At 43.3% G+C, this 23,950-nt stretch overlaps 1 protein-coding gene across 1 annotated transcript; it reads left to right on the forward strand.

The window, feature by feature from the left end:
• Positions 1 to 849: 849 nt before the first annotated feature.
• Positions 850 to 21,255, forward strand: abhd3 (abhydrolase domain containing 3, phospholipase). Its single transcript, XM_081695098.1, has 9 exons — positions 850 to 1,298; positions 2,300 to 2,463; positions 7,256 to 7,438; positions 12,070 to 12,115; positions 16,784 to 16,896; positions 17,499 to 17,672; positions 18,380 to 18,428; positions 18,515 to 18,680; positions 18,832 to 21,255. The coding sequence occupies exons 1-9, from the start codon at positions 1,137 to 1,139 to the stop codon at positions 19,011 to 19,013; spliced, it is 1,239 nt and encodes a 412-aa protein (XP_081551224.1). The 5' UTR covers positions 850 to 1,136; the 3' UTR covers positions 19,014 to 21,255.
• The last annotated feature ends 2,695 nt before the right edge of the window (positions 21,256 to 23,950 follow it).

A 23,950-nucleotide genomic window follows, 5' to 3' on the forward strand; every position in this document is an offset into this window, starting at 1 on the left:
ATTGTATAAACATTAGTGGGGTTTTTTGAGTGCTTATCAGACAATCAATAATGCTTGATAACACTGATCTGCGATAAATAACAGGGACCAGCTATTCTCTTCAACTAATTCTCAAGTCTGCATTTTTATTCGTGAATGAAATAGAAATTATTATGCCACAGCATACAGAGGAATTTAGGAACGACATTACGTACAGCATGCATGTATATAATCTGACATAAACCTCCTTATGCTCACACATCACCATCTACATGCCAAAAAATGACTTTTTAGGCTCATGAGCCTAAAAAATAGAAATTCAAACAATTCTGACAGAACTATAGATGTGAAGTGGCCAGTTTGAGTGTAAATCTTGGTAGAATGTCATTTTCATATGTAAAACAGACTGATCTTCAGTATGTACACCTGGGTACATCACAACTACTGAAAAGACTCTGAGTACATCACAACCTATGAAAAGGGTCTAGTGAAATAGACAAAGTTTAGTGAAGTTTAGCATACAAAAGGAGTCATTTCGTAACCCTAACCCGAGTTTAGCACACACACATCCTGTATCTCCGTTCATTCCCCGTGCAATACCGCACACCGATGCTTGTGACCTCTAGAGGGCGTCGCACTGTTTCAGAGCGATTTCCAAGAACAACGGAGATTTCTTCGACATTATGGTATTCTTCAGTAGTCTACCACTTTGCATGAATACTCATATGAAATGTTGTTATATAATTTAACAACGTAATATAATGTATTGCAATTATTATATTATAACAAAGGCAAGTACCAGAAAAATTTTAATATTTAAAATTACTTCAGTGAGATCTGCGGTTTATTGTGTAGATCTGTGTGCATATCCCTCCTGCACTAGTCACCCACTAGTCACCCGGTCACCCGGTCACCCGGTCACCCGTTCACCCGTTCACCCGGTTACCGAGGCTGCGGCGAGTTCACTCCGCGTGCCTTTGCCCTAGTGCCTTACCGCACGTGACCTGCGCACAGCGCCCCTCGCGGCTGCCCCGGCGCGCGATTTCTTCTCAAACCTCCACCGTCCTTCACACGGTTACTGCGCGCTCAGGTTTACGGTTGAGCCCGACTGCTCCCCCAGCCTCCCCAGAAGCGCAGCATTGAAACGGGACTTGGCGATGATCTCACCGGACCTTAACCTGCACGTTCTGACCAGGGACCTGTCCGTGTATCTGGAGAGCCAAGTCCGAGTCGGGCTGCTCGGGTCCGGGGTCGGGCTGTCGCTCGTGCTGGGCTTCAGCGCCGCCTACGCCTGCTATTACTGGACCTCCGTGGCCAAGGTAGGCAGCGCGGGCTTTGTGCACGGTTACTTCACAAAGAAAAGCTTTATCCAAATCCGATTCGACACCGATGAGGACCCATGTGGGATGCTCGTGTCTTCTAGTCTTTCGGTATGGAAAGCAGCTTCAGCGAGAGAGATGCGGCAGGCGGGGATGTCTCGCGGCACACCGGCAATTCTTTTTCACTGGGCTCTAAACAAACATGTGCACAGTGCTATTGAACAGTCAATCATTTTTGCAATTCAGAGTCAAAATGCCGTGTGCATGCAGGTTTTATTAGCAATCGATATATTGGACCGTCCTGTCTATAAGCTGCTAAGGACAACCAAAGGTACCTGTACGGGCGAGACCATGCATTTGATGCATTTGAACACAAATGAACGCAAACAGTCGATTAATCTTCTGTTAGAGATGCAGTATATAACATGTCATTAGTACCTGTGATCGTAAATGGCATTAATAAATGTATTCGTAATTGCAGGCGAATTTTATTCTCGTCCGTTTCGTTCTGTCTTGAGTTCGTGGATTTTTCACGATCTCATTATTTTTCATGTTGTTTTTTCTCACATTTCCGTTGTCCGCTCCGTGTAGACCGGAGTCTCGCGGCGTCTGCTCTGAGGTTTGTGGGAGACCCACAGTGACTGTCATCCCTTACTGAAGGGCGCGCTCATCACTACCCAAAGGCTCATCTATTGTTTCAGCCAAAACAAGGACATTTATACTGGACTTTAAGGGTTAATGCGCTGCATGTGTAACTGACATACAGCCTGCTCCACGTTTACAAGCATGGCAGTGAGACTGACCACGCTGTGATGTGCACCCATATGAGCCGAGGGGTTATTTTCCCATTAAACAGTATGAAAGCATATTCACCCTCTCACACACCTTGACGAAAAAACAAACGCTCGCCTTCTCCGGCATTTCTCGTTTGTCCCGTCTGCCGTGCACCTTGTCCACGGAGTGGTTCCGGAAGTCTCTGCCACTGCTGTGCTGTCTTGCAGAAGCCACAGCTGATAGCAGGAGGGAAGAAGTTCTGTGAGTTCCTGAAGGACCATTGTCCTGTGGTGTCGGAGACCTACTACCCCACGTTCTGGTGCTGGGAGGGCCGTGTGCAGACCCTGCTCAGGCCATTCGTCACCTCCAAACCCTGCGTCTGTTACAGGAAGTAAGTGCTTTGTACTTCAGACATCATCACTGTGCTTTGCAATGACAGTCATCATTCCTTTATTAGATACTGATAAGAAACTTGGGTTATATCTACATATCACAGCTATATTATTAGAAGGTCCTCCTAGAAATACTTCACGATTCCTAAACTTGGGTTATATCTACATATCACAGCTATGTTATTAGAAGGTCCTCCTAGAAATACTTCAGGATTCCTAAACTTGGGTTATATCTACATATCACAGCTATGTTATTAGAAGGTCCTCCTAGAAATACTTCAGGATTCCTAAACTTGGGTTATATCTACATATCACAGCTATGTTATTAGAAGGTCCTCCTAGAAATACTTCAGGATTCCTAAACTTGGGTTATATCTACATATCACAGCTATGTTGTTAGAAGGTCCTCCTAGAAATACTTCAGGATTCCTAAACTTGGGTTATATCTACATATCACAGTTATGTTATTAGAAGGTCCTCCTAGAAATACTTCAGGATTCCTAAACTTGGGTTATATCTACATATCACAGTTATGTTATTAGAAGGTCCTCCTAGAAATACTTCAGGATTCCTAAACAATTGTACCTTTTTTCTAATGCACTAATTGAATCAGGCCCGACAGGTTCATTATGTTGGTGATACGGTACCTGTAATTACTTTTCTCTTGGGATTTCTCCAGTTTGACACTTTAGTTTGGCTCTTCAGCCTGAGTAAACACAGGTTTTACATAAGTTTAAACTTGCATTATTTATTTGCATAGTGCTGTGACATTGGCTGATGAGCAGAGAAGCCCCCGAGACTGTAGTATGATTGGCTGATCAGCTTTAAAGTTGACTACGTGATCATTTGCATTCACTGTCTAACCCACATTACCACTTCATGCTGACTCAGTATAACCTCAGCAGCCTCTGTTTTCTAAGAGTAAATACACAGTATTACCTGCACCAGGTGTAATGATGACTATTTCTGCCCAGCCAGCCCTATGCTATGCTTGAGTCTTTATGTACCTACTCAGATTAAAAATAAAATGAATAATAGTAAAAAATAAATAATGTAAAATGTCTGTGCGGACGCAGTCAACTGCACATTTTCAATCAAATTTGCATAATCCAGAAGACAAATATCACTGTAGTGTTCGTGTAGCTAATTGAGAATGCACTAAAGGTGCTAGTCGCTATAGGTGCTAGTCGCTAAAGGTTCTAGTAGCTAAAGGTTCTAGACGCTAAAGGTGCTAGACGCTAAAGGTTCTAGTCACTAATGGTGCTAGATGCTAAAGGTGCTAGACATTTATTTAGCACTTACGGCGCTAGAGGTGCTAGGTGCTAGTAGTAATCAAATAGTGAACTCACAGAATTTCAGATAAAAAATATTGTTTAGGGCCAGAAGTTTAGAGTCTGGTTTAGAGTAAATAGAGTGTCCAGAAGAGTTTAATGAAAAGGAACATAAGTGTGCACAAACAAACCAAACAAAGGCGACGTAACGACCGACAACCAGCCACACAAAGGGCTTATAAAGTGAACAACGTAACAACATAACGACACACAGGTGACACTGCAAACAGGACTCAACACACACCACCTGTTTGGGTGTGGCGTGCACCCGAAACACAACAAATGCAGCAGAAAAACACAGCATGAACAAAACGTCATGCGGACACCACGGCCGCCAGACGGAGGCTATTTCCGTGGAGACGGCGTCAAATTTTGAAGTTAATCGTGGACCTCACTCTGAAGGAGCACAGCTGTGTGAAAGCGCCACTCGTTCAAATTCTGCACATTAGCTTGGGCACGCGTTCAATAATTAAGCAAGTCTAAGTGGACTTTTGTGCCGGAGCATATCGCATGCTGGACGCGACCTGGAATAATCCTACTTGTGACGCCACTACAGCGCATGCCAGTAGCTGAAGCAGGCTCCATGGAGCTGAGACACACCAGATGCAGCCGTGGTGGAGGAATGACACTGCTCCAGCACACCCTTCCCTGGTTGTGGTGGTTTATTTGCTCAGACCTCAGTAAGGAGACTTGTACTCTGTCCTAAGGGGATAGGGATTAGTCTCTGATCAATCCCTACAATAACTCCATAATAACAAGGATCGGAGGAAGAAAACCAAGCAGATCGTGTACTGGCAAAGCCCCACCTGTATGGCTCTGACAGGCGCAGTGACATCGCGGTCAGATTGGGCCGAGAGCTGTGCCACGTGTGTAGAAAACCTCACCCACCAGTCCTGGGCGCGTACACTTGTGCGGCTGGATCGGCTCCACAGAGAAGTGTGAAAACACGACAGCTGCTTTTGAAATGGATCCTGCAGAGAATGTTAAATTGAAGGCTCGGACCACACCGTGGCAGATCACTGAGGCGTATTCTCACCAAAGTCTTTACATGCACCTGCATTCATTAATATAATACTTTGTTTGCATAAACTAATATAATGTATATACATACTCATATACAGTAAATAGCATATGTACCTATATGCTACTTATATATATGTATAAGTAACAAGTAACACCTGAAGGCACCTTTTATATCATTATATGACAAAATAGTTGGAATTTTAAATAGTATGTATTTTAAAAAATTAGAATTTTTTAAGCATTTGTGTTCCAATTTGTGAAATGATCTGTGCAACAGTAGGTTTGTTTTGCCCACTGCAGAGTGATGAGGGTCCCAACTGACATCACAGCCCCCCAGGCAGGGATAGCGGGTGGCAGGACCTGAACATGCATCCAGCTTGCAGGCTTTTGCTAAGGTGGTCACGACCCTGTAAAATGTGACCACGCCTCCTAATGCCCTCGCCTTTGAGACCCGCTGTCGTGTCAGCAGTCAGGTCCGCAGAGAAACCCTGAACATTGAATTAGCAACTCCATTAATCTTCTCCTCGTCTCGTGAGACTGGGAGGGCGCATGAGGTGAGGACAGGCTGGTGTCCCCGTGTGTACATGTAACACAGGCTCTGAAATCACACTCTGCTCCGCATCACTCCCAGAGAGCTGAGTGCGAGAGGTAGTGTCGTGTGATGCAGTAGGCCAGATCTCGGACCCGGACTGCAGCCTCATGTTTCCAGATGCACATGAATCCCCCACCACAACTGTGATCCCCACTATGCCTGTGAGGCACTGATGTATATTGATTAGGCAGTGGGATGCATAGTGATGTGAGACATGTCAGAGAGCATGTTGTCTGTTGCACTGTCGTTTTGTGTTGCACCATGGTCCTGGAGGAACATCGTCTCCTTTTTGTTGTGTACTTGTATATAGCTGAAATGACAATAAAACCTCTTTGAACTTTGAACTTTTGAGACAGACAGATAGAGAGGAAGAGTGAGTGAGCTTTCTGAGGTATGCAAAGGCAACACAAAAGTGATGAATATTCATTTTGTCTCCGAGTGTGCAACTCTGCGTGGGATTGGCTCGCCTTTGTACTGCGTGTAGGCTAACTGAGCTTCTGTTTTGAGTTTGTTTCACTGTTTAAAGCATGACTCCGTGTAGCATCTCTACTGCACTCTCAGAGCGAGAGTGGGATAAAGACAGAGAGGGCTGGGCAGACTGGGGAAAGAGTGATGTCAGTGCTCAGCGCAGGTGGTTTTGAGGTGAGGTCAGATTGCAGTGTCTCGCTCCTTACCTCGTTCTCTGCCTGTTTCTCTCTCTCTCTGTCTCTCCCTCTCGCTCTCTCCCTCGTTCTCTGCCTGTTTCTCTCTGTCTCTCCCTCTCGCTCTCTCCCACGTTCTCTGCTTGTTTCTCTCTCTCTCTGTCTGTCTCTCTCCCTCGTTCTCTATCTCTTCTGGGCTTGGTTGACACATTCTACCCTCCCCCTCTACAACACCACCCACCCACACTCGTTCCGACATCAGTTGAGAGGTGAAGGAAAAGCAGCTCCCTTTAACTCATCTTAGTTGCCCTTGTTTAAGTTTCTGCTTGTGTGCACATTTAAGTAAAACAATTAAGTACATAATTAAGTGAAGTAACTAATTCAGCAATTCAAAAAATCATATACCTGGATATAGTTGCTTTTTTTAAACCATCAGGGCTGAAAGTGTAACCAGCAGGGTGCATACTAGCTGAGGAAATGCAACTGTATACATGCTAATAACATTTGTTTGTGGTGGAGATGTACGGATTAGTTATGGGTGGAGCTGTGGGCATTAGTTAGGGGTGGAGTTGTGGGCATTAGGGGTGGAGATGTGGGCATTTGCTAGGCAGGTTTCCCTCTGGAGGTCTTCTGCTTAGTTTTAATCCTAATCTTAGTTTTAATATTAATATGCCTTAACAAAATCAAAGCTAATTAATTTCTTCAGAAGATCTACTTAGTTGGATTGGTTCTGTTCTATTTGGGCTGGATTGGTTCTGTTCTATTTGGGCTGGATTGGTCCTGTTCTATTTGGGCTGGATCTAAAGTCTGGAGTAAGTCGGATCTAAGTAAACAGGTTGGTGAGAAGAGTTCTAAATAAATACATTGCAAAAATGAAGTAGAACATGCAGGGGAAGGATCTCACTGCTCAGAGAAAGCCCCTGGCGGGTGACGTTTTCTAAGACTCAAGATTAATATGGCCATTACACCAGAAACAGTCTTTCATACAGTATTCCTATTTAAATATTAATATTGTAATATTCATATTGTAATTCATATTGTAATAACGATGATGGTCTGCTGCCATTTCAACCGTCTCTGTGAATACCAGTCAAAGCATACATTCTAATAGAAACACACATTTTCCTAGATGTATCCTTCTGGTCTGATGGTACATATAAATTGTGTGTGTGTGTGTGTGCATGTGCATGCTCTTGTCTGGCAGTGAGCTCATCAAAGCACCAGATGGAGGTCAGATCTCTTTGGATTGGTTTGATAACGATACCAGCACCTCCCACCCAGACCCCTCCGCACGCCCCACTGTGCTGCTCCTGCCGGGTTTGACCGGAACCAGCCGCGAGTCTTACATCCTGCACATGGTCCAGCAGAGCCGAGAGCTTGGCTACAGGTGGGTCAGAACCACGACCATCACAGCCCAGCCTCCTGCGACCAACACACACAGCTCACACAAACACACACACACACACATCACATACCCATCACACCTCCACACCCATCACACACAAACCCACACACACCACACACAACAGCACAAACCCCATACACACATCACACACCACACACAACCCCACAAACCTCACACCCACCACACAACGCAACACCCTACACCCAACACACTACACTCAACCCCAGCCTTCTGTGTGTGAATTAGAATGTTCTGAGACACCTGTCTCGATTGTAGATGTGATGACATACCATGTCTGATAACACCTGTAGATGTGATGACATACCATGTCTGATAACACCTGTAGATGTGATGACATACCATGTCTGATAACACCTGTAGATGTGATGACATACCATGTCTGATAATGCCTGTGGATGTGATGACATTACCATGTCTGATAACACCTATAGATGTGACAACATTACCATGTCTGATAACACCTGTAGATGTGATTACATTACCATGTCTGATAACCCCTGTAGATGTGATGACGTTACCATGTCTGATAACCCCTGTAGATGTGATGACGTTACCATGTCTGATAACACCTGTAGATGTGATAACAGTGCCATGTCTGATAACACTTGTAGATGTGATGACATTACCATGTCTGATAACTCCTGTAGATGTGATAACAGTGCCATGTCTGATAACACTTGTAGATGTGATGACATTACCATGTCTGATAACACCCATAGATGTGATGACATTACCATGTCTGGTAACACTTGTATATATTTTAACAGTGCCATGTCTGATAACACTTGTAGATATGATGACAGTGAGAGAAACAGAAAAACAGAATGAGAGAGTAAGAAATGAGTGTGAGGAGAGAGAGACCGACAGAGAGAGATCTCAGATCTCAGCCAGGGCTCTGGAAAACAGTCACCTTTTCACTCTAGGAAACATGGCCCTACAGCACTCATTAAATGATGATGCCCTTGGGCTGAAGAAACTTTGATCTGGGAGTGAATGCACTAATAGGAAAAGCACAAAGAGCTTCCCTATGCAGTCCAAGAAACATTCTACAGATGAACAAACTGTTGTTGCCCTGTAGGGAGGTGTAGGGTCCACTCAGTAACCACGACTACACTAGACGGGACAATCATTCCATGCATGCAGAATTCTGCAGAAATATACTACATAGTCAAGAGAAGTCTATCTGGACCACTGGACAAACACAACAAAACTCTTACTGGACTCTGAACGGAGAATATGATTTAGAATCAGAATATCTCTACACCGTCAGAGATCCACAGCAGAGACAGATCAGTCACCACAGTCTGATCGTAGAAACAGGCCGATACAAACAATCCTGACTGCCCAGACAGAGAAGACTGTGTGATCACTGTGAGAGTGGTGAGAAGACTGATCACTGTGAGAGTGGTGAGAAGACTGTGTGATCACTGTGAGAGTAGTGAGAAGACTGTGTGATCACTGTGAGAGTGGTGAGAAGACTGTGTGGTCACTGTGAGAGTGGTGAGAAGACTGTGATCACTGTGAGAGTGGTGAGAAGACTGTGATCACTGTGAGAGTGGTGAGAAGACTGTGTGATCACTGTGAGAGTAGTGAGAAGACTGTGTGATCACTGTGAGAGTGGTGAGAAGACTGTGTGATCACTGTGAGAGTGGTGAGAAGACTGTGTGATCACTGTGAGAGTGGTGAGAAGACTGTGATCACTGTGAGAGTGGTGAGAAGACTGTGTGATCACTGTGAGAGTGGTGAGAAGGCTGTGTGATCACTGTGAGAGTGGTGAGAAGGCTGTAATCACTGTGAGTGCGGTGAGAAGACTGTGATCACTGTGAAGGTGGTGAGAAGACTGTGTGATCACTGTGAAGGTGGTGAGAAGACTGTGTGATCACTGTGAGGGTGGTGAGAAGACTGTGTGATCACTGTGAGGGTGGTGAGAAGACTGTGTGATCACTGTTAGTGCAGAGAGGTTGAGACAGAACAGGGCTTTCTCTTCCATTAGGAAAATTCACACAGATTAGACAAAATTTCACAGTAAAATTTAAAAGTATACTCCCAAATTCTGTCTTTATTATAGTTTAATGACACATTTTTACTTTTCTTATTTTGTTAGTTATGACTGTTAGAACCATTATCGTCATCGTTCATTTAAAAACAATGGTATTTCCCCCAACCATGTTCACCACCAAACTGTTTGCTTTGGCAAAATTGTTCTTGATACAATCATGCCAATAAAACTACCTTGAACTGAATTGAATTGAATGTAATTGAATTGAAGCAAGAAGGGAACAGCTGCGAGAGAAACAAAAAGAAAAATGAAGAGAAATGAGTGAAGGTGGAAGTGAGAGAGAGTGAGAAAGAGGGAGAGAAAGAGTGCAAAGGAGAGAGAGAGCACCAAATAGTTGATCACTAATGAGAGGGGCACTAAAAGCCATCTGTGATGAGAGTGACCATGTAATACTGCAGTGAAATAAAGGAATGATCGAATATATGAGACCCAGTGAAGACCCAGACTAGCTAAGACTAATGAATATATGACCCAGTGAAGACCCAGACTAGCTAAGACTAATGAATATATAAGACCCAGTGAAGACCCAGACTAGCTAAGACTAATGAATATATAAGACCCAGTGAAGACCCAGACTAGCTAAGACTAATGAATATATAAGACCCAGTGAAGACCCAGACTAGCTAAGACTAATGAATATATAAGACCCAGTGAAGACCCAGACTAGCTAAGACTAATGAATATATAAGACCCAGTGAAGACCCAGACTAGCTAAGACTAATGAATATATAAGACCCAGTGAAGACCCAGACTAGCTAAGACTAATGAATATATAAGACCCAGTGAAGACCCAGACTAGCTAAGACTAATGAATATATAAGACCCAGTGAAGACCCAGACTAGCTAAGACTAATGAATATATAAGACCCAGTGAAGACCCAGACTAGCTAAGACTAATGAATATATAAGACCCAGTGAAGACCCAGACTAGCTAAAACTAATGAATATATAAAACCCAGTGAAGACCCAGACTAGCTAAGACTAATGAATATATGAGACCCAGTGAAGACCCAGACTAGCTAAAACTAATGAATATATGAGACCCAGTGAAGACCCAGACTAGCTAAGACTAATGAATATATGAGACCCAGTGAAGACCCAGACTAGCTAAGACTAATGAATATATGAGACCCAGTGAAGACCCAGACTAGCTAAGACTAATGAATATATGAGACCCAGTGAAGACCCAGACTAGCTAAGACTAATGAATATATGAGACCCAGTGAAGACCCAGACTAGCTAAAACTAATGAATATATAAGACCCAGTGAAGACCCAGACTAGCTAAGACTAATGAATATATGAGACCCAGTGAAGACCCAGACTAGCTAAGACTAATGAATATATGAGACCCAGTGAAGACCCAGACTAGCTAAGACTAATGAATATATAAGACCCAGTGAAGACCCAGACTAGCTAAGACTAATGAATATATAAGATCCAGTGAAGACCCAGACTAGCTAAGACTAATGAATATATAAGATCCAGTGAAGACCCAGACTAGCTAAGACTAATGAATATATGAGACCCAGTGAAGACCCAGACTAGCTAAGACTAATGAATATATAAGACCCAGTGAAGACCCAGACTAGCTAAGACTAATGAATATATAAGACCCAGTGAAGACCCAGACTAGCTAAGACTAATGAATATATAAGATCCACTGAAGACCCAGACTAGCTAAGACTAATGAATATATGAGACCCAGTGAAGACCCAGACTAGCTAAGACTAATGAATATATAAGATCCACTGAAGACCCAGACTAGCTAAGACTAATGAATATATAAGATCCACTGAAGACCCAGACTAGCTAAGACTAATGAATATATAAGACCCAGTGAAGACCCAGACTAGCTAAGACTAATGAATATATGAGATCCACTGAAGACCCAGACTAGCTAAGACTAATGAATATATGAGACCCAGTGAAGACCCAGACTAGCTAAGACTAATGAATATATAAGATCCACTGAAGACCCAGACTAGCTAAGACTAATGAATATATAAGATCCACTGAAGACCCAGACTAGCTAAGACTAATGAATATATGAGACCCAGTGAAGACCCAGACTAGCTAAGACTAATGAATATATGAGACCCAGTGAAGACCCAGACTAGCTAAGACTAATGAATATATAAGACCCAGTGAAGACCCAGGATACCTGTTTGGTTCTGTGGCCTACATTCTCCAAGAAAGCACTGAAAACTACTCAAAGCACTCAAAACTATTCCGTACTTATTCAAAGCTGAAAACAGCTAAAAATATGACCAGTTTCCATTTTTGTAGAATAGATTTTAAGCCTAACTGGCATCAGCCCATACCCCTCTGGAGACCTTCTCTGCAGTCTGTCTGGTCTGCCGTGAGCTAAGGGTAAATCGAAACGGCCTTGACCAAAAGGGGATTTGGAGGCTTGTGTTTTCCAGTATTGTATTTTGGGAAAACAAGGTAGTGATTTTGTATAAAGAACAGCGAACAGTGTCGGGATGTGTGGTAGGACTGAATATCTGAACTGCTGCTACCTTGTTTTTCAGATGTGTGGTCTTCAACAACAGAGGTGTGTCTGGTGAGAAGCTGCTGGTGAGAACACCATTTCCTTCTTAGTTTGTTTTTGTTTTTGTAACCACAGTTACGCTGTTGTTTAGTGAAAAAAACAGCAGAAGAAAATCTCCTGTCTGCAGACCGTGAGAGTGTGTAGCAAAAAACAGGTTAAATATGAAATGTATCTTAAATCACACAGGACAGTTTAATCCTGATAACAGTTACGGGCCTATGTTACACAGTAAAGCCCAGTGTCAGTGTTAACCCAGTCTGATAACAGTTACAGCATACGTTACACAGTAAAGCCCAGTGTCAGTGTTAACCCAGTCTGATAACAGTTACAGCATACGTTACACAGTAAAGCCCAGTGTCAGTGTTAACCCAGTCTGATAACAGTTACAGCATACGTTACACAGTAAAGCCCAGTGTCAGTGTTAACATATTCTGGCTCCAGGGTGCTGTATTGTGCTGACTGGTGTACTGTAAATGCAATGTCCTCAAAGTATCAGCGCAGTGCCTGCCTGTTCTCTGACCCCACAATGATGTTGTTCCTAATGACGTGTGTGTGTGTGTGTGTGTGTGTGTGTGTGTGTGTGTGTGTGTGTGTGTGTGTGTGTGTGTGTGTGTGAGTGAGAGAGAGAGAGAGAGAGAGAGACTGACAGTAGTGTTTGTATGTGTGTGTGTGTGTGTGTGTGTGTGTGCGTGTGTGTGAATGACCACAATATGTGTGAGTGTGAGAGAGAGAGAGAGACTGACCACAGGGTGTGTGTGAATAACCACAGTATGTGCGTGTGGTTCGGTGGGTGGGTGTGTTTGTGAGAGAGAGAGACTGACCACAGTGTGCATGTCTGTGAGTAACTACAGCTGTTACCAACATCTTTTGGGGACTCTGTCCGGGCTAACAGTCTTATGTTGAATGTTTTCATTTGTCCTCGCTGTTGTTTGCTTTCTTTAGTAGTACATTTATGAAATACATCTCACTCACTGCACTGTGCCTGAGATAACAGTTCTTTAACCAGATCGATCATATCCACAGTCTTTGATGTATAAGTGTTGTTAAAGGAAAAACACTCGCCTGGTTAGTAATTGAATCACAGTCACTAGGGATCTGTTAATGAGTGCTTACACTGACACTTAATGGTACTTAACATCAGGAGTGCATACACTGACACTTAATGGTACTTAACATCAGGAGTGCTTACACTGACACTTAATGGTACTTAACATCAGGAGCGCTTACACTGACACTTAATGGTACTTAACATCAGGAGCGCTTACACTGACACTTAATGGTACTTAACATCAGGAGTGCTTACACTGACACTTAATGGTACTTAACATCAGGAGCGCTTACACTGACACTTAATGGTACTTAACATCAGGAGCGCTTACACTGACACTTAATGGTACTTAACATCAGGAGTGCTTACACTGACATTAATGGTACTTAACATTAGCAGCGCATACACTGACATTAATGGTACTTAACATTAGCAGCGCATACACTGACACTTAATGGTACTTAACATCAGGAGCGCTTACACTGACATTAATGGTACTTAACATTAGCAGCGCATACACTGACACTTAATGGTACTTAACATCAGGAGCGCTTACACTGACACTTAATGGTACTTAACATCAGGAGCGCTTACACTGACACTTAATGGTACTTAACATCAGGAGTGCTTACACTGACACTTAATGGTACTTAACATCAGGAGTGCTTACACTGACACTTAATGGTACTTAACATCAGGAGCGCTTACACTGACACTTAATGGTACTTAACATCAGGAGTGCTTACACTGACATTAATGGTACTTAACATTAGCAGCGCATACACTGACATTAATGGTCCGTAACATTAGCAGCACATACACTGACATTAATGGTACTTAACATTAGCAGCGCATACACTGACATTAATGGTACTTAACATCAGGAGTGCTTACACTGACATTAATGGTACTTAACATCAGGAGTGCTTACACTGACACTTAATGGTACTTAACATCAGGAGTGCTTACACTGACATTAATGGTACTTAACATCAGGAGCGCTTACACTGACACTTAATGGTACTTAACATTAGCAGCGCATACACTGACATTAATGGTACTTAACATTAGCAGCGCATACACTGACATTAATGGTACTTAACATTAGCAGCGCATACACTGACATTAATGGTACTTAACATTAGCAGCGCATACACTGACATTAATGGTACTTAACATCAGGAGTGCTTACACTGACATTAATGGTACTTAACATCAGGAGTGCTTACACTGACATTAATGGTACTTAACATCAGGAGTGCTTACACTGACACTTAATGGTACTTAACATCAGGAGTGCTTACACTGACATTAATGGTACTTAACATTAGCAGCGCATACACTGACATTAATGGTACTTAACATCAGGAGTGCTTACACTGACATTAATGGTACTTAACATCAGGAGTGCTTACACTGACATTAATGGTACTTAACATCAGGAGTGCTTACACTGACATTAATGGTACTTAACATCAGGAGTGCTTACACTGACACTTAATGGTACTTAACATTAGCAGCGCATACACTGACATTAATGGTACTTAACATCAGGAGTGCTTACACTGACACTTAATGGTACTTAACATTAGCAGCGCATACACTGACACTTAATGGTACTTAACATCAGGAGTGCTTACACTGACATTAATGGTACTTAACATCAGGAGTGCTTACACTGACATTAATGGTACTTAACATCAGGAGTGCTTACACTGACATTAATGGTACTTAACATCAGGAGTGCTTACACTGACACTTAATGGTACTTAACATTAGCAGCGCATACACTGACATTAATGGTACTTAACATCAGGAGTGCTTACACTGACATTAATGGTACTTAACATCAGGAGTGCTTACACTGACATTAATGGTACTTAACATCAGGAGTGCTTACACTGACACTTAATGGTACTTAACATTAGCAGCGCATACACTGACATTAATGGTACTTAACATCAGGAGTGCTTACACTGACATTAATGGTACTTAACATTAGCAGTGCATACACTGCTGTCTGAAGGTTCCTGACCGTTTCTCAGATGAATCTGGAAACTACTGGCTTTTTACATTTTTTATTTTAAAAAGTATAAAATAAAATACACGTAGTAACATAAAATAAACAAATTAAAACATGGCGCAATGGTAACAAGGTAAATATGAGAATAGAAAGCATCAACCTATTACTTTCTGAGTAAGCCTGCTTGGAAGTGGCCTTCCACTGTGGTCAGTGGGAGCGAGTCCCACTGTGTCCATTGTGTTTAGTCGTGCTCACTGTTCCCACTCCTGCTCTGCCAGGCCCTGACCGCTCTCACAAAGCCAATAAAATGCTCGTGTGGATGTCCCTGTCACTTCACTGCGAGCGGCGGGGGTAGATGAAGTGCTTTGAGCTGACACTGCATGGTTGAAGGGGGTTTCTGTGTTTGAACTGAGTGGGCATCCATCCTGCTTTGAGTGCATGCGAATTTGTAACAGGCGTGTTGAGTGGAACACAGTTCAGACCACAGCTTCTGACGTTCTGTCAACTACAGGTTGGAGAAGTGAGCTGTGTTTGAGGGATTCCTTTAAATAGGATTTAATAGATATATGAGAGAACATATAAAAGACGTCTAAGACAACACAAGATCTCTGTGTAATGTGTTTGTAAACCACCTAATAAGAGAGATGCTTTGTAAACATTCCTGTTAAACTTGATTAAAGAAATATAATATATGTCATACATATACATATGCATGGGAACCTTAATGAATATTTATGTCTTTGGGATTTGATTGGAAGGAATTTATAAAATGTGTTAGTGTCTGCTTTAAAAAGTCTAAAGACAGCGAGTGTCTTCAAGTTTCAGGAAGTCATTTTAAAAATATAGAACAGAATACACTGTGTGTGTGTTTGTTTGTGTGTGTAGGGAGAGAGAGAGAGAGAGAGAGAGAGAGAGAGAGAGAGAGAGAGAGAGAGAGAGAGAGAGAGAGAGAGAGAGAGAGAGAGAGAGAGAGAGAGAGAGAGAGAGAGAGAGAGAGAGAGAGAGAGAGAGAGAGAGAGAGAGAGAGAGATACTCTGAACAGTACTGCACAGGTTAGCATTCTCCTCATTTAAAACCATCTGATCAACCCAGCAACTAATTAGCCAGCAGTTTATGTGTTGAATCAGATGTGCTTTAACTGCCTCTGCAGCTCTGCACACACACACACACACACACACACACATCTGTTTCAATTCAAACAAACAGCCGGCAGCCACATCCTGCTGTGAATGCATCATATCCATCCGCTCTGTTCTCAGATCAGTGAGCTATTGACTAGAGGATTACAATACCACACCATCAGGGATCAGCATCCAGTTATCACCACCCTCTAGTCGTCCATCACACACACACACACACACACACACACACACACACACACACACACACACACACAGGGAAGGTGAGTGGGATCGTGTTACTCTAATTCCTGTTAGTCACAACGACATTAGCCAGTCTGAATGTGTCCTCTGAGTATGTTCAGCAGTGAGTGTGTCCTTCGACTGTGTTTTTCCAAGGTGAGTGTTGATGATCATATTTAGTTTTAACACATGAAATTAATACATCATGTCTGAATGTGTGTGTGTGTGTGTGTGTGTGATGGATGTGTGCTTGGTACTCCAGACTCCAAGGACGTACTGTGCAGCTAACACTGAGGACCTGGAGACAGTGATTGAGCATGTGCACAACACCCACCCTGTTGCCCCCATCATGGCTGCAGGGGTCTCCATGGGAGGGTAAGATATGTCTCACACACACACACACACACACACACATATACACACACACACACACACACACACACACACACACATATACACACACACACACTCACCTCCACACTTTTGTTCACCTCTAAAATATGCCTTCATTTTGCAGAATAAGTGTGACTCCTTCCGGGTTCTGGAGGGTTAATGTTGATGTTCTGAAGCATTCAACAGCAGCGTTGGCACATGCAGCTCTTCTGCAGACATTGCACTGTCCTGTTTCATCTGTTCTCCCCCCCCCCCAGTCAGGACTAGACCGAACCAAACCAAAACAAAACAAAAGCACTAACAAAAAATCTCACAGAACTGGGGGAGTCCTGCCTTTAACATAATTTACTTTACAATTTCATTTATTATGCTAATGTTGGCTAACTAAGTTGTAAATCCAGTGTGTATTATGTATCTACTCATATGTGTACTGCTTTTTTACAAATCATACATACCGAGCTACATTCTGGGTGTTAAAGCAAATCCATAAGCCACGTTTCTCGTCTTCATCATCATCGTCGTCGTCGTTGTTGTTGTTGTTGTTGTGCTCCAGACATTTTGACCCCGTGTGCATCTCCATGCAGTATGATGCTGGCAAACTACCTGGGCCGGAAGGGGTACGAGACCTGCTTGAAAGGCGTGGTGGTGTTCTCGGCTGGCTGGGACGTGTTTGAGTGCACCGCCTCCCTGGAGAAACCCCTTGACCGCTTCCTCTTCAACTCCTACCTCACCAGCTGTCTGCAGGCCTCCGTCCACAGGTGTGGGACCATTAGCTTGGTTTAGCTGGAGCCTATAGGTCACCATAGCCAAGCGTAACCTAGCATAACTAAGCGTAACCGAGCGTAACTTAGCGTAACGTTTGGTCACATCTCTGACTGGCTCATGGTTCTGGTCAGATCTACATGCCGGAGTACAGCATGGTGGAGTACTGTGTGCAAACCCCATGGTCCTGAGAGAAGATTGTTAGCATAGCAGCAGACAGTGTTTCATCACAAGCGAACAAGAACTGTTGTGTGATTATCAGCCTTTAAAGTGATCCTGAGTATGATGGAGCATAACTGCAATTCTGTTTGGGTCACAGTGTTGTTTTTCTCACTAGGAGACATGAGGTCCTTGTTCAAAGACATTTTGGATCAGTCTTTACTGATCCCTCTGTCTGGGGTTCTGTATTGTGAAGGGCTGAGTGAGGTGGGAAGTATTCATTCTGGTAGTGTGAAAACATAAAATGTCAGGTGTCATGACAGCGTTTTTTAAATCAGTGCTGACTGCATTGGAAATAACCCAGAAGAATACGAACAAATGGCTTAAGCATGCCCGTGTAGTCCTTCAAAATCCCCATCATGATGTATTGTAGCCTATTGTGTGTGTGTGTGTGTGTGTGTGTGCGTACGCACGCAATTATTTTGCTAAATTTGCGAAATATATGCCTCGCTTGCAGTTTCAAATCTGTGATTTTCCCCCTCAGACATCGGCCTGTTCTAGAGAAGAACTATGACATAGACCATGTGATGAAGGTATGGAGGGTGTCAGAGGATCACTCATATACTCATATAGTCACATGACCAGGCCGTCTCACACCTGGCCACCCTCTTGTCTGCAGGCCAAGACCATCCGACAGTTCGACGAACGTTTCACATCAATTATGTTCGGCTACCCGACCAACGATGACTATTACCGTGACGCCAGCCCCATACACAAGCTGAAGTCTGTACAGGTGCCCATGCTGTGTCTCAACGCAGCCGATGACGTCTTCTCGCCCAATCACGGTAATTGCATTGCTTGGGGTTTCTGGGACTTGGAGACGGCAGAATATTTAAACACGTAACACAGTACTAAAAGGAGTCACCAATGCCATAAATATAAAAATAAGTACTACCCCATTTTACTCATTACCGTGTGTGTGCACGTGTGCCACAGCTATACCTGTGGAGGCAGTGAAGCAGAACCCCAACCTGGCCCTCCTCATCACCTGCCACGGTGGCCATATTGGATTTCTGGAGGGGGTGTGGCCTCGTCAGAGTACCTACATGGATCGAGTGTTCCGGCAGTTTGCCAGAGCCGTCATCGAGCAGGGCAGCAGGCTGACAGACCTGCAGTGATGCTTCGTTCTCCACAGCACCCCTACAGCTACGAGCAAAAAACTACAACCCTACAACCAACCCCGCGTCTCCCAAACGATATCCCAGAATGCCACGGCATGCGTTTGTTCATACATGTGTGTTTATATCACCCAACCATCCACATTTTCTATCCGCCAGCTTCATCAATTGATTTGATTGGCTGCGGTCTATCCGTCCACACTCATCTACAAATCCATTCCTACAAACACTTGTTCATTTATTAGTTTATAGTTATGAGTGTGTGTGTGTGTCATTCATGATTTGAGTTTAGTGAAAGCATTGTGCATTCTGAATATACTGTATGTTTGTAAGTAAACTATTCCATGGAGATTTTGAGATGAAATTTAGACTGAAACATTGCAGAGTTGTGCCACAGTGACTCCAGATATGTAAACACACTCCTTTTAAATACCTCCCTCAAATTCAGACTTCAGCATTTTATAAGAGTATTGGATGAGGAGAACCCACAGCTTTGTGTTTAACATATTGACCTTGATGACTGAAATCAGATCATGTGATGTCTCAGAATTCTGGCTGCGTTTTCTTCTAGAAAGTGTTCCAACCCTCTTTTAGTTGGACATTATTGTAGCTATTATCTGAATACTTTTTTTTCTGAAAATGTCAAGTTCTAAATTTGTGTGAAGGCCCTGTAGTGGGGCGCCCAGCGCTCACGGCTGTAGCAGGGTGCCCATCGGGTGACCAACGCTCACGGCTGGCTGCATGAAGGCTGTGATCGAGGGCTCAGAGAGGAGAGCCGAGTCATCGTGCTGCCTGCAGCTCTCCTGCCCACATACACTGCTGCTCTCCGCTTCTGTCGTTCCCAGGACATTCCAGCAGAACTGAGGAGCTTGGAGGAATATAGCTGGCAAATTTCTTTCTTTTTTTAAACACTGCAGAGCATGAAAAGAGTTCTAAATCTAGAACTGGAAGATGATTCAGACACTAATTCTGGAACATAACGGAAGGACGCATAGTGTGAAAGGTGCTCGGTACATTGTGTAAACAGTAAAGTGAAGAGTGCATTAGAAGTTAAGGGCAGGTGTGGAACTGGGATTGTATGAACACTGCCAGCAGACGCTGTGACAGGCCTGTGAAATGCATGTTCTGCACAAATTACTAACCAGGTTAATTTCTCGTATGCGTAACTGAGGTGCTCCTGTGTCCAGGCTCACGGGGTGATAGTGAGCTGAGAGTCACTCTAAGGTTTCAGGAAAGGCTGTGTCCCATTTCACACCTTCTTACTGCATCTCCTGTGACCTTCTCTGATTCTTTTGTGTCTCTGGTCTCCTCTCCTTTCTGTTTGATTTCTGTTTCTTCGTAGCGCTCAGGGACGCACGTTTTCAATGTCGGCTCACAATGTCATTGCCTTTTTCTTTAGTCAGCACTTCCTGGCTTACATGACATGACCTTTTAAAAGAAGAAGAGTGAAAGGATTGTATCCAGCAGATCTTAAAAACCTTCTGCATGTACCTTCCCTGGCTTTCATTCTAGCTGCACCAAGACTACCATAAAAATGTACAGTAGATAATATTTTTTAAAAAAGGAAAAATGTAATGTGATATTGCACTATATTTGGTTAGTGTCTCTCGAGGAACACACATGACGTTTCAGCACATTTGACCATGCCAGCTTCGTGACTCTGCAAAAATATCCCTCGAGGTGAAGACTGCCTCGTGATCAGTGTCCCACCTGGGCATAAACCAACCTTCGCTTTTCACTCCACGCAGTGTTTGCTTTATTTAAGGGAAAGCATTGCTTATTTTCTACAGCCAGCGCGATGTTGCCAGGATAACATAGCAGCACTTCTTAAAAGCATTTTGCACAACCCGAGATGCGGTTGCACTGGGAACGCTTTGCTTCGGTCTGTGCTGCGACGTTTCGTATTATTCTGTCCGTCTGCTGAGATGAAAAGGCCTCTCAATGATAAGCGCGCGCACGCGCGCTCGAGGGACTGCGCCGCTCCCGCAGGTCCGTGCAGCGTTTCCGCTTCTAGGCTCATTTAGTGCGTGTGGCACGTGTTACTGTCAGTCTCAAGAAGGCGCGCTAACGAGACGGACCCTTGTCCATCAAGTGTTGTCTTTCCTTTTAAAAATTTATAAAACGACTCTTACATAATGTGTGCAGCAATAAACTTTTAATAAAAGATTGTCCATGTAGATGTTTTATGCACTTGTCTGGATTATAAGTGCATTTACTGTCTTAAATAAATTATGGAATTAAACCTGCGTGTTTGCCTTATTTTTGTGTTGCCAGAGGGAAAATTACGGCAGTCAGGCAGCATTACTGGGACATTTAAAAATGAACATACGAAATGACATAAAAACAGATCGAGTTACAGGTCAATGTTAAAACAGTACATGTCCATCAAGGTGTGGTAGATATTACACACTGAACATTCATGGCGAAAAACTGATAGCAACTATATCACATCAATAAAATATACTTCCGCTGGAGGAAACGTTTATGAACAGCGCAGTTGACGAAGACATGCTCACACACCCCACAGCTGCACGTGGCGTGACCCAGATAAAGTCCGCGCAGAGGCACGCGGCATCGAGGGCATCGCCGTGCTCCTCGCGCGCATACCAACACGCGTGGCCTTGAACCCGCCGTGCTCGTGGATGGTAGTCGCGAGCGGTAGCGTAAGTACCTCCCAGCCGGCGCATCGCCCACACGCGCTGATGCAGCCTCCGCCGCGCTGATGAGGTTTCACGTGCAGCTCAGCAGCACTCACACGGAGAACCTCCGCACGAGCCCGCGTTGTAACGATGGCTGCCGTAATTCAATCACAAGCTAGCCCAAGACTGGGCTCGGGTGACTGCGTCGATTTCAGTTCTAGTTTTGTTTTTTGTTTTTTTACTGACTTATTGCATTTCCTCATATACACATTAATTAGATCAAAATGGTAAATAATACCTTTGCAAACTATATTAAAACCATATTAACCCTACCATGAGGAAAGGTCAAACTACAGCGTGGAGTGGTGTGTGTGTATTCATAGACAGCGCTTTCCCCATGGGATGTACCAATGACAGATGGCGGGGGTGCCTGACATAAGACAGTCCTACTAATGGCTGTAAAGGCAGGACTGGGGGAAAGCATGGAGTCACTAATCAGGGCAGCACAAGATCAAGCACTTATCACGAGGTCAGCAGAAGCCAGGCTGTATGGCTCCAGCCCAGACCCAAGATGTGTTCCTCACAGAAACAAGGGAAACTCCAGTACACTTACTAGTACAAATCAGAGAGGCGTACAAAAGGGCTCAACAATTATAAATCAGGTATTCTAGAATAAGAGCCCCTAGATCAGGCAGCAGGTAACTGGTCCATGTACACAAATATTTATTTATTAGAGTTTGTCTCCACACCGGAAACAGGAGGTATATGCCAACACTACCTGTGATGTCCCTTTTGTATTATTGCTTCTGCTTAATTACATAAAATGCTTAATTCATTCTTAGCCTCACACAGTGAAATGTTTCAAGAGTGAAACAATTAAAGAATAATCATTAAAAAAAAATTAATAATCTGACACACCGACTCAGCAAATAGTTTTCATTTAGTGGCATTTTAGAGTCTTTCTCTGTATGTGGGAATTGGCCCATGGAGCAGGTTAAGAGATGTGTCATCACAGTAAAGGATGTTGACTGAACACAAAGACCGTGTGAAGCTGTCACCACAGTATAGAGACTCTAAAGAATGTCAACAACATAGTCAATACTTCTTTAACACAGCACAATCACATATGTGTTATTTCACTGTTTTAATGCCATCACTGTATTTCTAAAATGTAAAATATTAAAAATAAACAAAGAATAGGTGTGTCTAACCACATTTTGGCTGGTAGAATGTGTAAATAAACATCATTAAATAAAATAGTTTGATAAGTGAAATATGGAACCTCATCACTGTGGGTCCAGGACCATTACACTGCGATGTGTTTAAGGCAGTTTCTGATGTGAACTGTGAAGCGTTACAGAAGAGGGATTATCTAAAGTCTCCTCGCTCCAGCTTGTGAAAAAGGTGAAAGGAAGCAGTCCTCACACAGGGTGAGGTCAAACTTGAGCAATGGTCACCAAGCACAAGGTTCAACGCTGGATAATCAGTGTCTAGCCATTACAAAACAAAACACAGCTGTGTGTTGCCCCGGCATGACAGTGAAACTCCAGTGTTGTCACCGTACGTCACAGACAGAGGTGGCGTGAGCAAACTGGCTGTGACTTCACAGCCTCTACTGTCTGATAGTAACTGATATCTTCATAACTTGAGGAATTGATAACTCAGTGTGTACCTTGTGTCATAGAATGGTGTGAAAGATCAGTGGGCCAGTTCAGAGACTGTGCACATTTAGGGGAAATGCTACCTTTCTACTCCTTGGATGGATACGATGATGAAGATATTTTTAGATTTATTGTTGGACTTTGTGGGTAATTCAATGGTCAAATCAGGCACAGACATTTTAGCTTTATGAACTTAAAACATTAATACAACCCATCCCAGGATCATTTCAAGTTTTAGTGTTAATTATTAATGACTCAGCATGTCTATGACTAAAACTACAACACGTAGTCTTGTAAACCTTAAGCTATAACCCTCATCTCATTAAACAAATGGTGGCTAGTACAGTAAATCGTGTAGTGTGTGTGATGGACTGTGCAGTCTTTTCAAAGGCCAACGGAAACTTCAGACTATTTACAGTACATGTAGAAATATATGAATACTACATTTCCCAGAAGAAATGACCAAATATATAATAAACTGACCATTTTCCCCAGATATTTCAGCATCAGCCTTGCCAATACCTGATGGATTAGTGTGGACCTTCACTGGTGTTTCCCAGTCCTGGATCAGGTATTGCACTGTGACTAGTTTGTCTGCTGCCCTGAAACACCCGAGTCAAAGATCCACATGCAAATG

Source organism: Electrophorus electricus, chromosome 13 (assembly GCF_041902795.1).
Source record: "Electrophorus electricus isolate QZ-2024a chromosome 13, ASM4190279v1, whole genome shotgun sequence".
NCBI classification, from domain to species: domain Eukaryota; kingdom Metazoa; phylum Chordata; class Actinopteri; order Gymnotiformes; family Gymnotidae; genus Electrophorus; species Electrophorus electricus.

Excerpts from the sequence above, each read along its gene's own strand:
- abhd3 (XM_081695098.1), top strand. The coding sequence starts at position 1,137 with ATGATCTCACCGGACCTTAACCTGCACGTTCTGACCAGGGACCTGTCC. Across the intron at positions 1,299-2,299 it reads ACTGGACCTCCGTGGCCAAG|AAGCCACAGCTGATAGCAGG; the intron begins GTAGGCAGCGCG and ends GCTGTCTTGCAG. Across the intron at positions 16,897-17,498 it reads GCAGGGGTCTCCATGGGAGG|TATGATGCTGGCAAACTACC; the intron begins GTAAGATATGTC and ends ATCTCCATGCAG.